Source organism: Egretta garzetta, unplaced genomic scaffold, assembly GCF_000687185.1.
Source record: "Egretta garzetta isolate BGI_Z169 unplaced genomic scaffold, ASM68718v1 scaffold787, whole genome shotgun sequence".
In the NCBI taxonomy this organism is placed as follows: Eukaryota; Metazoa; Chordata; class Aves; order Pelecaniformes; family Ardeidae; genus Egretta; species Egretta garzetta.
This window is the reverse complement of record NW_009260266.1, coordinates 867,942-882,656: the sequence shown is the minus strand read 5'-3', so window position 1 is coordinate 882,656 and position 14,715 is coordinate 867,942. Positions and strand designations below refer to the sequence as shown.

At 36.4% G+C, this 14,715-nt stretch overlaps 1 protein-coding gene across 1 annotated transcript in view; it reads right to left on the bottom strand.

Annotated features, from left to right (window-relative positions):
- BPTF (bromodomain PHD finger transcription factor) overlaps window positions 1-14,709 on the bottom strand; it is a gene marked incomplete at its 3' end in the record, with an annotated part of 50,900 nt that extends 36,191 nt beyond the window's left edge. Inside the window, exons 1-2 of the mRNA XM_035897708.1 lie at window positions 14,443-14,709; window positions 1,463-2,285 (exon numbers count right to left, since the gene is read on the bottom strand). Of these exons, the coding sequence (XP_035753601.1) occupies window positions 1,463-2,285; window positions 14,443-14,635 (1,016 nt within the window). The remainder of the gene's footprint in view (window positions 1-1,462; window positions 2,286-14,442) is intronic.
- Between the last annotated feature and the right edge of the window lie 6 nt (window positions 14,710-14,715).

Genomic DNA, 14,715 nt, shown 5'->3' with positions numbered 1-14,715 from the left:
AAACCATGCACAGAGAAGACTATCTGTAAGTTATTGAAGCACAGGTAAGTAGAGCAAAAAGGGTATCAGTTCCATGTCCTTTATAACCAGGCTTTTTGTAATAAATAAATAAATCAATCAAACTTTCAACTCATTTTCTGGAAACTGAAGGTAACAAATTATGTATGAGGCAATGGAAGAATTAGGATATCAACAGCTTCAGGCTGACCATCAGATTCTGCTGAGCCATCTGAATGATAAACCACATACTGTAGAGCATGTGATTGATTATACAGAGTATAAAAAGAAAAAAAAAAAAAAAAAAAAAAAAAGAGTATAAAAGATTCCCTGCATCTTTTAAAAGATTAGTTGACACTACTGTGGCATTTATAACCCGGAGAAACTAAAAATAATCAAACATGGACTCTTTTTTTTACAAGCGTGAAAGAACAACACAGGAAACAAAGAGCAGCAATAGCTAACACTTAAAGCATCAGCTAAAAATATAGTAGAGAAGGAGCACTACATTTTAAAGGACTAAAATGAGTCCTTAGAAGCATCTTGTTTGCAAGATGCAACACTATCAACACTCCTCACAATCCCTTTTAAAGATGCAGGCTAGTATCTTAACATTCACTGTAATCTGTTTTGTATAAAATTCTGTTAAGGTATCCAGCTGTGGCTTGTTTTCTCCACACTGAATGGAAAATTGTATTTCAAGAAATCTAATGAAATATCTTTATTTTTCCTAAATTAACACCACCATTGATTTCACTTAAATACTGTTTCTCTTCCATTATGAGAACTATTACACAAGAACAGTAATTTGTAAGAAAAAAACCCGTCTTTAGCTATTTACCTATGAAAAACTTAAAAGTATTTTTATAATTTCAGATTCAACTTTTCAGGTAAAAAACCCAAGGCACAATGCCCTCACTAACAAGGGTATGATTATTATTAATGTTTCAAGATACACTGGTATCTCAAGACCAATCAGTAACAGGAAATTGTGTTGAACATACAAAGTAGATCGCTTGAAGACAGGCCTTGCTTGCTATTTTGACTTTGCTTACACCTATAGAAGTGTTCACATACAACATTTCCTATATTTCTAGTTAATAAATATGATGAATACCTTTGAGTGCCTCAAAGCCTAGGCTTCAAAGGCAGACCATCAAACCAGCACCGGTATCCAACTGCCAAATACTGTCTAAGCAGGTGACTATACCAAAACTAGCGTCCTATACCAAAACTAGTGTCCTATGCCAAAACTAGTGTCCTATACACCATGAGACCACAAAGAGAGTTAAGCTACTTCTCAGTAACTTTTATAAGAAACTGAAGAATCCTCATTAAAATTCCCTTTCTTCACATTCCTCACGTTCATGTTTTTAAGATCGCAACAGCACCTTACAGGTTATATTAAAAATACATTCAATACAATATTATTGTTCAGAAAAGACTAAAGTATTAGTTTACTTACATAATGATTCTCCTGTTCAGGAACCAATATTTTCGTCTATGTCTGTCATATCCAATAGGTTCATGTCGAATGTATGGTTTATTTTTTTGGATTTCAGCAACACAGTCAGTTACTCCAGGCACCTTATGTGCTACGCAGACCTCACACTGCCATTCATCTTCTGGTACCTCTTCAAGAGGTGGTTTCACGCACTCCAAATGGTACACAGCTGAACAAGTTTCACAGCAAAGCAAATCCCCAAGTTTGTGACAAACCCTACAATGATCATCATACTGAATAACACCTTCTGACATTAACTCTTCACGTGCAATGTTTGTTGTAAGAAACTGATCCACTAAGAACTGCAGAACTTTGATTTTATTCTCTACTGGTCCATAAGGATAGTCCTCTGTCTCTTGGTAAGGAAGAACATGATGGTATTCCTTGTCACTCTCACAATATACCCGCAGAACCTCTGGCCACGTCATTCCATCTATGAAATACAAAGTGGAATTAACGCTATCTTTGAGGTCAGCAGGTCCAAAGGTAGTATTTGAAGTGTCTTCTTCACGTAAAACTGCTTTTAAAAGCACTATATGCATCTCTGCCATAAGTGTGCACTGCTCTTGACTTACCAGAGCAGCACAGAAGTCCTCAAAACGAAAAGGAGAGAGGCGTAAAACAGTGCCAAAGTTCCTTAGTACCTCATAGATGGCAATAACATTCATTATATGCTCACTAGGCACCATTAAGTCCTCTGAGGATTTAGGAAACTCCAAGGGTGGGATATCTTTTTCTTCCAATATTGGAGAACGAGGACGATGCACTCTTTGTCTTCTCCTACCTGGAATAAAAAACAACAGTAAGAATTTTGCCATTCACAGGTCAACATGTTTAAACATCTGTCATCAATGAGTGTGTCAAACTCTCTAAACTACTGCAAATTAAGGATTCACATCTTCACAGTTACATAGATGTGATAATTCAGTTTATAATCTTATACCTTAATTAACAGTATGAAAATAAAATACACAAGATATCTGAAGTTTTGCTTTATACATGTAAGAGCAGTTGCATTTCCCATATAACATACATCTACTAAATCTTTAAAAATGACATCTAGAATTGTAATTGTTTAAATTAGTTAAAAACAAAGACGTTTCCCTCAGCCAAAATATTAATTTAGAAATTCTCCTCATTTTTATTCAGCCTTACTAGTTTATAATTTCTTCTTGGAATTTAACTTTAAACTTGAAGAATCAAGCTTCAAACAACAGATATTTTGATTAAAATATTGCAAGCTATTCTCCTAGCCAGCAATAGTATACAGGAAATACGGTTTCAAGGAGATGTCTCATGACACCCAATTTCACCCAATCTAAAATACAAAAGAGAACCTAAATCACTTTGTCAACTGCTTTCTAACTAGAATATTTCTCCTGGATACCTACAAGCCAGAAACAAAAGTTAAATGTGATGTTTTATGAAAATGCTTCAGGAACTCCCCATTTAAAAAAAAAAGCAAAAACCAACATAAAACAAAAAACCAAACACCCCTATGCTTCAGTAAAACAGGCGAGAGAACCACAGAACGAGAAGGAGGTAGAATTATGGAAGGACAAAGTCTAACAAAAAGCTAATTTGAAGAGCTGTTTCACTACCTAAAAGAAAAGACACTGAGTGTCATTAATTCAGTCTCGGATGCTAATTCAGATGAGATGCTACACTTTCTTCCCTTTAATTCCACTATCCTTGATGCCCAGCAGAAGGAAAAACAAAAGAGGAAAGTTTCTGTACATGGCACTACTATACAGATGAAATATTTCAATCTTCTATCAAAATAACGAAAAAGTAGCCAGCTACATGCAACTATTTTGAAGCTATCAGTCAAAGTATTAGGATGCACTCAGTAAACCTACTTTCTTTTTTAAAAACTTCATCAAGTTTAGACAATCTCATAAACTAATCATAAACCCATCATCTTGGTTTAAAACCAAAAACTGAGATGAAAACTCGTTTTAGGCCCTCTGGTAAGCATACTAAGATTCCGGTCAACAACTAAATTTCATAATTATAATTTCATGCACAGAGAAAATCCAAAGGATAAATGAAGCTGTCCATAATGGCAATTTCATATGCACACTTTAAAAAAAAGTGACATATATTATACATTGTGTCATCGGAGACTGAAGAGTGACACAACCGGTATTCTAGAATTTTAAACTTTACATTGATAATTTCTCGATCAAATTCGGTGAATAACGGACACCCCAAAAAATTGGTCCAAAAATTAAGAAAGAAAGTAAGTTCCAGTCATCTTGGATGTTACCATTAAGAGGAAATGGTTCTCTGTGGCATTTGTTCAACCCACCCAACTCCCTCCAATACTCCCATAAATACAGGAAGTAAGTGATGGGGAATGGGTAAAAAAAACCCAACCAAAACAACAACAAAAAAACCCCATGAACTGCTATTAAAACTTCAGTGGATTGAAAAGGAAAAAAAAAGTTTCCAAAAAGAAAAGCTACCTTTAAGAAACATCTCTATGCATAATTGACAGTTTGCCAAATGATTCCAGAAGAAAAATTAATCAATCATTGAGCTAGTATGGCAAGATGACACCAGATACATCTCTCCCTCTCAAACGTTAAAGAATGAAATCTTATGCAACAAATTAGACACTCTGAAACAATATAGAAGATGAACTGCCAGATGTTTCCATTACAGAAGTAATGGGTCAACATCATCTGCGTATAAAAATAAAATTTCCAAGTTTAGTTAAGTTTGAGTTCTGACTGTGGAAAATGAAAGAATGCTCGTATGACTGCCTTCCAATATGCTTCTGCACAAATCAGCAGTGGAAAATGTTTAATCATGGCAAACACACAAAAACACAGGAGTTTCACAGCCAGGCACAAAGCAAGCATTCTTACAGCAAGAAATATCTAGATTAAACCCAACTTTTCAGTCATCGTGATGCAAAATCATATACGCATAAACCAGAGTTGGTTTAATTAAAAGAACCCAAAGGAAAACACACACACATGCACACTCACAGATTGAATTACTTTAGGGTCCTGAAGCTTCCTTCAATATTGCAGGACGGTGTAGGACCAGTCCTAGTACGCGGTCATGCAAGAAAACAACGCAGAACAGATATTCTGAAATCACTAATGGTCTTCATAGAGTCCAAATATCACAAAAAGCTGGCAGAGCTATGAACTAGGATTCTTTTCAGTGTTTGCAATTGTAGCAGAAAAAAGTGTCTGTCACACAGTGAAGCCATAAAAGAAACAGCCCTTCAAGAAAGAAAGCAGGAAGAACGATAACCCTGGTTTACCTGAATTAATCAGAAGTGACAAAACCCCCCAGTCATTTCAGGCAAAGATAAACTAGAATGAAGGAACACTGCTGAAAGAAGCAAGGACTCCATATTTCCTCTCATTTGTTGAGATTTTCTACTCCGAGAACAAAATTATAATTGTCCTATGCATTATTTTTATCCTTCACTGAAAAAAGCCAGACTCCCCATATACCATCTTTGTTGATGTCTCCTTCACAAGAGATAAACACTGGTATATTTGTTACATCGAACTAACAGGAGAAGCAAAAAAAGAACCTTAAACCAAGGCATTCCTAATATTTTCTGAAAAAGTTAAAGTTCTCTAACACTTCCTCTTAAAAAGGAAGCGTATTGGTACAATTAGAGGTCTAGAATAAATACGTTATCAGGACCCAACGTACGTCACAATACCATAATAAAGAATTCTACTTTGATGCAAGTACAATGTAACCATGTGGTTGCATTATTCGCACCACTCTTCATCTTCTCTATAAATCAATTTACATATTTTCATGTTTGCTTTGGTATAAAGCACAGAAATTTCAAAAGCAACTGTAAAACTAATAGTTTAGACAATAAGGAAAGACATATCGCATTATAAAATGCATGCTTCATTTGTCCACTATTTTGTGTTATGCTCCACGGTATGTGGCACAGGTACTGTATCATACCACTCAACACTCCTGATCCACACTGTAAATCACACACCACATCTCAAGAGCTCAAATCCTTTCTCTTTTCTGACACTGAACTGCTTTGAACAATTCTGCACTGCATATAATCTGGTTTCCAGAGCTAAAAAAGGAAAGTATTTAAAGATGCAGAATATTTTAGAAAGAAATCGTACCCAGACATATATTTCTTGAAAGGCTTGGTGGTCCCCCCCCCCCCCCCTTTCCATTTCCATTTTCAATTTGTTATTGGTATTTGCTGTACCCAGGTTGAACAGAACTTGAAGTCTAGAACTTTAAAGAATCACAAAGTGCAATTTGGAAATTCAGAAATTCCAAACAATTTGTGCTTAAAGGTATTCCTGTTTGATGCATAAACTGCAATCTGAAGAAACACTCTGGATACCTTTCAAAAACAAGACACACACACACCCCCCAAACCAAACCAAACCGACAAAACCAAGCAGTCTAATCTCCAGTGAAAAAGATGGACATTCCCTGCCAAGGTGCTCATAAATCTTGAAGCATTCTAAATGGCTGCTGAACTTACATTAAAAGTGTAGGCCAATGGAAAATGATATAATGATGTCAAAGTGCTATAGTCTCTGTCTGAGCTGAGATTTTTTGTATTCTGCTGGTTGGGTGGATAACCCCCTCCCCTGTCACCAGCTCAGACAGCTGAAGAAAGGCAGTTTTGAACTCCAAATAAGGATTCTAGGCTTCTTTGCAATTCTGATAATAACAATTTCTTCATTGCTAACTATCTGCAGTGTTCTGACATCCCATACAGCTCACACTACTTAAAAGCAGTTTCAGCTTCTGTGAAGGTTTTTGAAGATCACAATTCATGTTTACCCAACTGTTCTTCATATACACAGAAAAAATCCCTCAAGTTTTGAAAAAAGTTTTCCTACAGTAAACATAACCTTTTTGAGGTCTTCAATTTCAAGGAAAATCTCTTTTCCATGAGGGAAGTTGTCCAATGCTTGAATTTGACATTCAGTGGCAGACAAAAAAACCCAACCAATCAAACAAAAAACCCCCAAAATTTTAGTCTCTTCAAACATTTGAATGTTCAAATTATTTTACTTTTAATAATTTTTGAGATTCTAGCATTTAACACTTCTTACTTGTCATTCGTCATGGATTTTGCCCTCCACAGGGAATTTTGACTACTATTTGAGAGAAAAAGTGTTACTTGAAATTTCATTAAATTGATTAAAAAAAAATAATCAATTTAATGACCTCAATTTAAACATTTAAGAGAGAAGTGCAAGCTTGTGTAGACTATACAATTGGTGATTACACAACAACAAGCATTTATTTTTATTTGGAACGCTACATATGTGCATTACATTAATTTGTATTTAAAGTAATACAAGGAAGTGAAATGGTATAACAAATTCAGTGCAATGACCACATTGAGCAGTCAACAGAATTACACTGTTGCTCCCTTTTCTTAACTTCGTGTTACTACATCTCCTACTACCATTCATATTTTTCAGTTTATCTTGGTATAGTTTAAATAACTTCAGATAAATATTTTTTACGATTTACCCTGAATCATTTCCCATTTGTGGAAATCTCTTCTCGTAGCAGCAGGTTTTTTTGTTTTAAATAGAAAATGCAATATGTACTACTTTGTCTAAAACAAAAAAACACCAAGAAGATTCCAGAGCAGGTGTACTAGCAGAAGTTACTTCTTTAAGCACCACCACCACCTGACTAGACTTTAAACTGAATCTAGATGTATCTACTCTCAATTAAAGAAAGTTAATTTACTCACACTGAAGTTTCCCAAAACAGACTCAAGTTTCATTACATGTAAATTGTATACTTCTAAGATTGTTTCTGCGTATTAACCAGAATCAAATTCCACCTTCAAGTTTGAGCCAGTACAAAGAGGGAAAATGTCCACTTCTACACCATTCAAATTCCATAGCTTTATTCGGAAGGATCAACTGATCTGCCAATAGTCTCCTGCTGCCACGACTGGACTATTTACAGGATCCAGATCATCTTGAGTGCCTCAGCATTATACTTCTATCTAGCATACGCTTCTTTTAAATCGCATTCCTTCACTAGTTGTCTCCAAAAGTGATGAAGTAGTCTGCAGTGGTTGCCTCTCCCTATTTTGAATTCTCTAGTTGAAGAGCTGCCTGTAATTAAGATTAAAGAGTAAACAATTTTATTCACATGGCACATTTAATTATAGATATTGATAATTATAGCCTACGCTTACCATAATCTATTAAAATAATTTATATTACAAATATTTAAGCAAAACACACTAATGGTATTTGAAACAAAATGAAGTTACTGAACTGAAGTAACAGGCCGAGCACCCAAAACCAGAATTTACTGAATCACTTAAAAAGCCCAAACCCTTGCTTTAATTTTTTTTTCTGAATTTCCATCTATTCAACCTAGTTGGTTCAAATGCTGACCCTCTCAAAATTTAGAAATGAAGCAGGGTTTAAAAGGACCAAAAAGTTTGTCTCCATTTTCATTCACAGACTGAAAGAAGAAAAGGGAAAAATCATGTCTATTCTTTAACTCTTTACCGCAGGAGGATATGGAACTTAAAAATACTTTAATAATCTTTAACATATCTTCTGGTTTATGTAGGCAGTTTTAAAACAGAGTATTTGAACAAACTATTTACATCAGTGCCCAGAATACAGAAAGGTTGTACCATGACTAAATATGACTTTCATGCTCTTTGTGTTTTAGCTGTATTCCAATTACCATACGCATGTAACCTAACAAAAATCACAAAAATCCAGTTTTGCCCTGTCTCACTTATGCTACATAACCCTTCACTCCAGATGTACAGTACTAGTAAACATAGCCTTTCAGTCCAACATAATTCAAGTAATGGACTGGTGGATGGAGGTCCTACATAACAAATATTCTGCCAGAACCACTGTCTTGTTTAAACAGGGAGAGTGGTAGCTGCACTGGTATGACCTAAAAATAAACACTGGCTCCCGCATTTCTTGATTAGAAAGCTCAGAACTGGTCTCATTTCTCTTCTCTGAAAACTTTCCCTTCCTCATAATTTCTCAGCACTTGGGCACCAAGACTCCAGCTTAGAGTTCCTGTTCACAGTTGCAGTGGAGAGGATAAACTTCATAGAGAATTGGAGAGAGAAAAGGCAGACCAACAAGTTTTGGATACTTCAGTAATCTGCCAATACAGACCAACCCCACCACCCCCAGGCACGTGCACAAAAGTGACCCCAGCAAGTGAGAAGACTTTCAATTTACCCCCAGTAAGAGACAAATTTTTGGCTTCATGTTCCACAACTCAAGTCAAACTACACTACTCTTACATAAAAGCCCATCTTTAGTAAAATGGAACTGGGTCGGTTTTGTTTTCCAGATCATGAGTCACTACAGAAACTTCTCAACATAAAGACCAATTGGCAGTTACATGATGTCCTGGAAGCATGAGCACTCCTTAGAGAAGATGCCCTCTCCTACGTTTTCCTTCTGGAAATTTTGGCTTTTGACTTCCCTCCTAAACTTACTATGACTATCTTATTTTTGTTTGGTTTTAATAAACATACAAGAATCAGATATTTGCTGTCCCGTATCACTACTTTGCACCAGGCAAGTTCCAAATGAGAATGTACAGCAACATGCAAGTTCTTGTTAGATAGCACTGAGAAAATTGAAAACAGTTGATGAAAATTTCTTTTCTTTTTTTTTTTTATAGCAGAATGCGTAAACTGGATATAGCTACGTGTTTGTCACAGCAATATCCAAACTGGTTCCTTAATTAAAAGTCAGCCTCCTGGGAGAGCATTTGCTCAGCTTACACCAAAGAAGAAAAAGCAGTAAAATGAATCAGTTTAACATAAAATAAGAATATATTATGAAAAGCAGTACCAAAATAGAAAAGTTTAAATTTTTTCTTGGGATGGGCCAAAATTAAAAGGCTTTGACTTATACAAACCACTTTTTCCTTTTAAAAATGCCAACATGACAATCAACATGTTTCTAATATTCACAAGTCAAATAATATCTTCTAGAAAAAATTTCTGAAAGAATAAGACACATTTATAACTACTTGTAAGTGCAGCTCTGATTTGAATATTGCTCTGCAACAACCATACCTAACCCAAATTTATTTATTCTGCCTGGAAAAAGAAAAAAAAAAAAACAACGACAAACCAGATTAAGCTTAAAATGTAAACTGACTTTAAAAACGAGACATTCCAAGCACCACAAAACCTCTGGAAGCTGAAGCACAAATGAAAAAATAACTGGTTACTAGACTAGAACCCGCGAGCACTCATATAGCAGAAATTCTCAACACATTCTCCTAAGTTTGACTACTGCCTTGCGTTGTACAAAACTAGATCTTTATGTTCTTTAAAAACTGTTTTAAAACTTTTGGCTGTTTATTTTTTCAGTTTGTACATCTGTCAGGAGTACACTTCTAAATCAAACTAGGGTTCTCTACCGATTTTACATTAAGAATTTAATTTCTCAACATTATGGCCATCAGTATACTGTCAGTAGGAGCCAGGAATACAACCCCCCTGTATTCTAAGGCATCTTTTTAACATTCGGGTAACTAATGCAAGACAAGTAGCAGATGAGATCCCACATTGTCATTCTGAGAAGTACTCAGAATCACAGCCCTTTTGTGCCTAGAACCCGGGGGGATGGGGCGGGAAGTAGCATTAAGAACTATTTTCAGGAACAGTCCAACAGGCAACTTCTTAGTTGGGACACACTCAGGATAAGTTGTAACTAATTTCAGAAGTTAGTGAGCCCTGAGAGCTGGTCCCAATCTACTAAAATCCACATTGATTCACCTTACACAAGTTCCATGCAATACAATGGCCAGCTATGGAATTTTTCTGCAGACCTACAAAAGTTTGCACAATAAACTCATCTGCAGTACATAAAATTATTCCACCTTTTAAAACATACATACTTTGATAATGGTATAGTATTTGCTGCACAGAGCTTCTTAGAAAGACGACTGAAGTGACAAACGCTCTCTTCAGATAAACTGCAAATTTGCATGTCAATACAACAGAATCAGCCACAGATTTACTCGTTTGGCCTTCTACACAAATTCTTTGCTAGGACTCGTCTTCTACATTTTTCATGACTGGCATGATGAACTAGTGATACTCTAGAGTACAAATCAAAGTTCAGACTACTAAATGGTAAAATAAGAGCATGCCAGATTTAATTTAGAGAACAGGGCACTGTAGGCAAGATGTTTGGGAGGCTGGTAAATCTTCTCACATGACAGACAAAAGAGGCTGCGTATCTCACTGTCGTATCTCAATGTCTCCACTTAAACAATTCTTCAAGAGCATGAAAACACGTTAAGATATAAAATTACTACAGACACACAAAACGTAGCACCTTGTTTCCAGTTAAATTCTTTCACTCTGAAGATAAGAGCACACTGGTGAAGTAACTGGTTAACAGAAGTGATGGTCAACCACTGTAAATGCTCAGACTAGCAAAATCCATCTAAAAATTTTATTTAATGTATTTTAAGATAAGTATTTTGGCTCACAACTCCACTGTTGTGCATTTGTGTTGGATAGACGATTATTATCTCAACCACAACCTAGATCTATAGCTCTTCCTAAAGCTAGTTTTCCAAGTTCTTGATGAAGAAAATCAAGAAACAGAAAAAATGAAGGACTTCTAGGCATCTTGATGAAACCCTTCTTTTAAAATTCTGCAGCGTATGGAAAATAACTTGGTTATCTATAATGCCACTGTGACAAGCCTAAAGTAGAACTTATAGCAGACAAGTAATGGCAAAAATGCTTAGTGATACAAGATGTATACGCTACCTATCCTAAAAGTACATCTACCTTCTGGGGATACAAGAGAAGGGACATTACAAATACGCACACAAAATCCCTCTACCAAAAGTCCATCCAGCAGAAGAAAAAGCAATGATAAATGTCATATGCATTCACACAATAAGCTTTTACTGTACCATTATTAAGCGTTATATCAAAGGCATTTTACCATTCCCAAGATTTTGCATCTTTAAATACTTTAATAACAATATAGTAAAAAAGTACTCCTACATCCAAGTTCAAGATATATCATAAACTCCCCAGCAGAGCACAAAAACTGAGCCTTTCTTGACTAGAGACACTGCACTGTGATCTTTTAATTCATTGTTCAATGTAAGTTTGAAAAAAACTATAAAAAGTCTGTCACCCATTTAAGTGAGATGTGATTTATGTGTAAAATCTTGGTTGGTAGGAGAGTTTGATTGGGATCGCAATTTTTCAATATCTTGCTCTCAAAAAATAAACTCTTCAGCCCCTAAGACTACATCCTGAAAGCGGTAGTAATTCAGGGTGCCTGTAACTGAGGGAAGATAAGTAGAGAACGATTGTTCATCATCTCTTGTAGTAGGAAAACTGATTCTGTCAGGGGCCAGTTCAAAACAATGGAGGAGACACTCCTTCAAGCCCTCCAGTTAATCACAGGAACTTTGTCACTGTATATTACAATTTGTCTGGTTTCAAGACAAATATATAAAAGAAGAAAACATGTATGTAAACAGCTAAAGACCAATTCTGGCTCAGCATGCACCTGAGTCAAAGAGCACTGGAGCCCATGGAAGAACTCTGAAGACTTTATCCCTGCCCTGTTCTTAACACTCTTGTCTGCACTGGCCACTGTCACATAAAGAGATACTGAGGTTAGGTGAATCTTTTCCTTGCCTGTCCTAATTCCTTGCCTGTTCTAGTGTCAAGTATCTCTTCCTGGATTATGACAAAACTAAGATCTCAATTAGTGCCACCACTGTGTAGCGGTGCTCACAACATAGATATATTTGTTGAGCAGAAACAAGACACAGACTGAGCTGATAGAATGAAAAGTTCGTACTTTCTTTGCAAAAGGGCAACAACATATCTGGGAGAGAGGGAAGGAGGAAGGGAGACCTTTAGGCAAATACTGAGCTAATGAGAACTGCCAGTAAATTGCCAAAATAACAACACTGATGTTTTAACTATCAAACACTCAATATAAAAAAAAAAAAAAAAAAAAGGCACATAAGGATGACAATACTAACACTTCAACTTATCTTTAAAAAGTTAACTGAAGTTACCCTGACCAAATGAGAAATAAACATATAAATTATCAAAATGGTTTCCAATACACCTAAATACCACATAAAACCTGTCTACACTTGCACAACAATGCACACAGAGGTATCTTGTTATTTGCCAAAACACTTAAGTACATTTCAAAAACTGAATACACCCATACTCTGTAGAACTCATTTTAAACCTGGATGCCCAAGTAAAAAGTATTTTCCTGACCTAGTCAATTAAAATTATAAAAATATTCTTTCCCTGACAAAGGCACCCCCAAAAAAAGTAATAAAAATTAAAGTTACCATAACTAAGCAGAAAATTAAGAGTTAAAAGTCAAAAGTGTGCTTTAGTGTTTTTCTTCTGTGAAGCCAGACCCCAATCTTTAAAGTAACAAATATTCAAAAACTTCAAATTGACTGCAGGACACCCCTGCAACAGGTAAACACCTTAAAAAATTATCTCTAAATTAAATTCATTTAGTAACGTATGTATGTATTTTGATTCATTTAGGTTCCTGTGCTTATGGATATACATTAAAAAAAGAGACATACAGAGTTTTTTAAAGGACTATTATGAAGTCACATAATGACCAGATACCATTAACTCACCCAGATAAAAACAAATGACACATTTAGTAGCCAGTACTTCCCCCTGTTAAAAAGTTGCCAGCTAACTACTCAAAACTACACTCCTTTTTTAATTAAGATGCAACGCATTTACACCAACAACCTGTTCCTCCCCCCTTCCAAATTGGCCAAATACTTCTACAACAGCAGTGTTTGTTATCCTGTAGCCCAATTCAGAAACACTCCTAGGTTATCCCTAAGTACAACTATTCCCCTGGTTCAGAGACTTAAAAAAAAAAAAATTAAAAAAAAAATCCTAAGCTTGAACTCCATTCTGGAATGAATTCAAATAAATCCAGAGTGCTTAAGTTTAGATAAAGGAATTTTTTGAAGCTTGAAGCCCACATGGTTAATGAACTAATTAAGGACAAACAGAAGTCCAGGCCTTGAAAATTGGAGCCCAAATTTGCCACTAGAGCTTAAAAAAATAATCACAATGATGTTTAACAAGTTTAAACCCCCAACATGAGTTTTAAAGGTTGCCATATCTTAGAATAAATGCAGTATTTAAAACCAAGACTTTTGACTCAACCTCCACCTTTTAATCTTTGTGTTTAACTAAAACTAGGTTTACACCCTTGCAACGAGGCCCTGTGCACTTTTCCCCAAACTATAACAATGCAATCTCCATTTTGAACAATGCACCTCATTTCCCTCCTTGGAAAGCTAGTTTTGTCTTAAAGCCAGTAAATGCTGGATCCAGTTATACCTCTGATTTCAAGAGCCAGAAAATTTTCAGTGTTTATGGTTGTTTTTTTTCTTAGGCCACTTCCAGTTGCATGTGCTTCCTTTCCTTTTAACATCAAGTTATATTTGCAAGCACAAGCCATCCTTTCCTGTATATATTTGAAAGGACCTCTTTGTAAGGCATGCATCTCGTTTCCCTTGTTTTTAAATATTAAGTGAATGCTCCATACACTTTTGACATTGTTTGCAACATGTTCTGGTGTATCATGCATTTCTGCAGTCACCAGAATATCCATGCATATTTGCAGAGCATCCCCTTGTTACAGCATGTACTGCCCTCCCTCCCTCCCTCCTCTCCGTGCATGTGGTTGTAAGCATCTTCTAATGTTCCCTGCATCCGTGGGGTTGCCAGTCGTTAATTTGCATACCCCTCTCTCCCTGTGAGTGCTTGCAGGCATCCCTCACATACACGCATGGGAGGAAGAATGCGTGCGGACTGTATTTGCAAACCTAGAGGGAGCATGTGGGGTGCCCTCGACTTGTTTTAGTTCATCCCACTGACTCTCTACCTGGGGTGCTGCTGTAGGTGCTGTGGCTCCTGAAGCTGCTCTCAGTGCAATAACTGGCATCGTCTTCATCCTCCATCTCTTCAGGGTAGTCAGAGTCGTCGTCGTCCTCCTCCTCCATTATCTCCTCCTCCTCTTCCTCCTCGGAGTCCTGGTTATCCTCGGGGTCTCCCTCCTCTTCCTCCTCGGACACCATGCTCTCCTCCTCCTCTTCACTCTCATGATCATCGTACACCACTTTGCTGATGCTCCTCCTGGACGAGGCAGCCCTGCCTT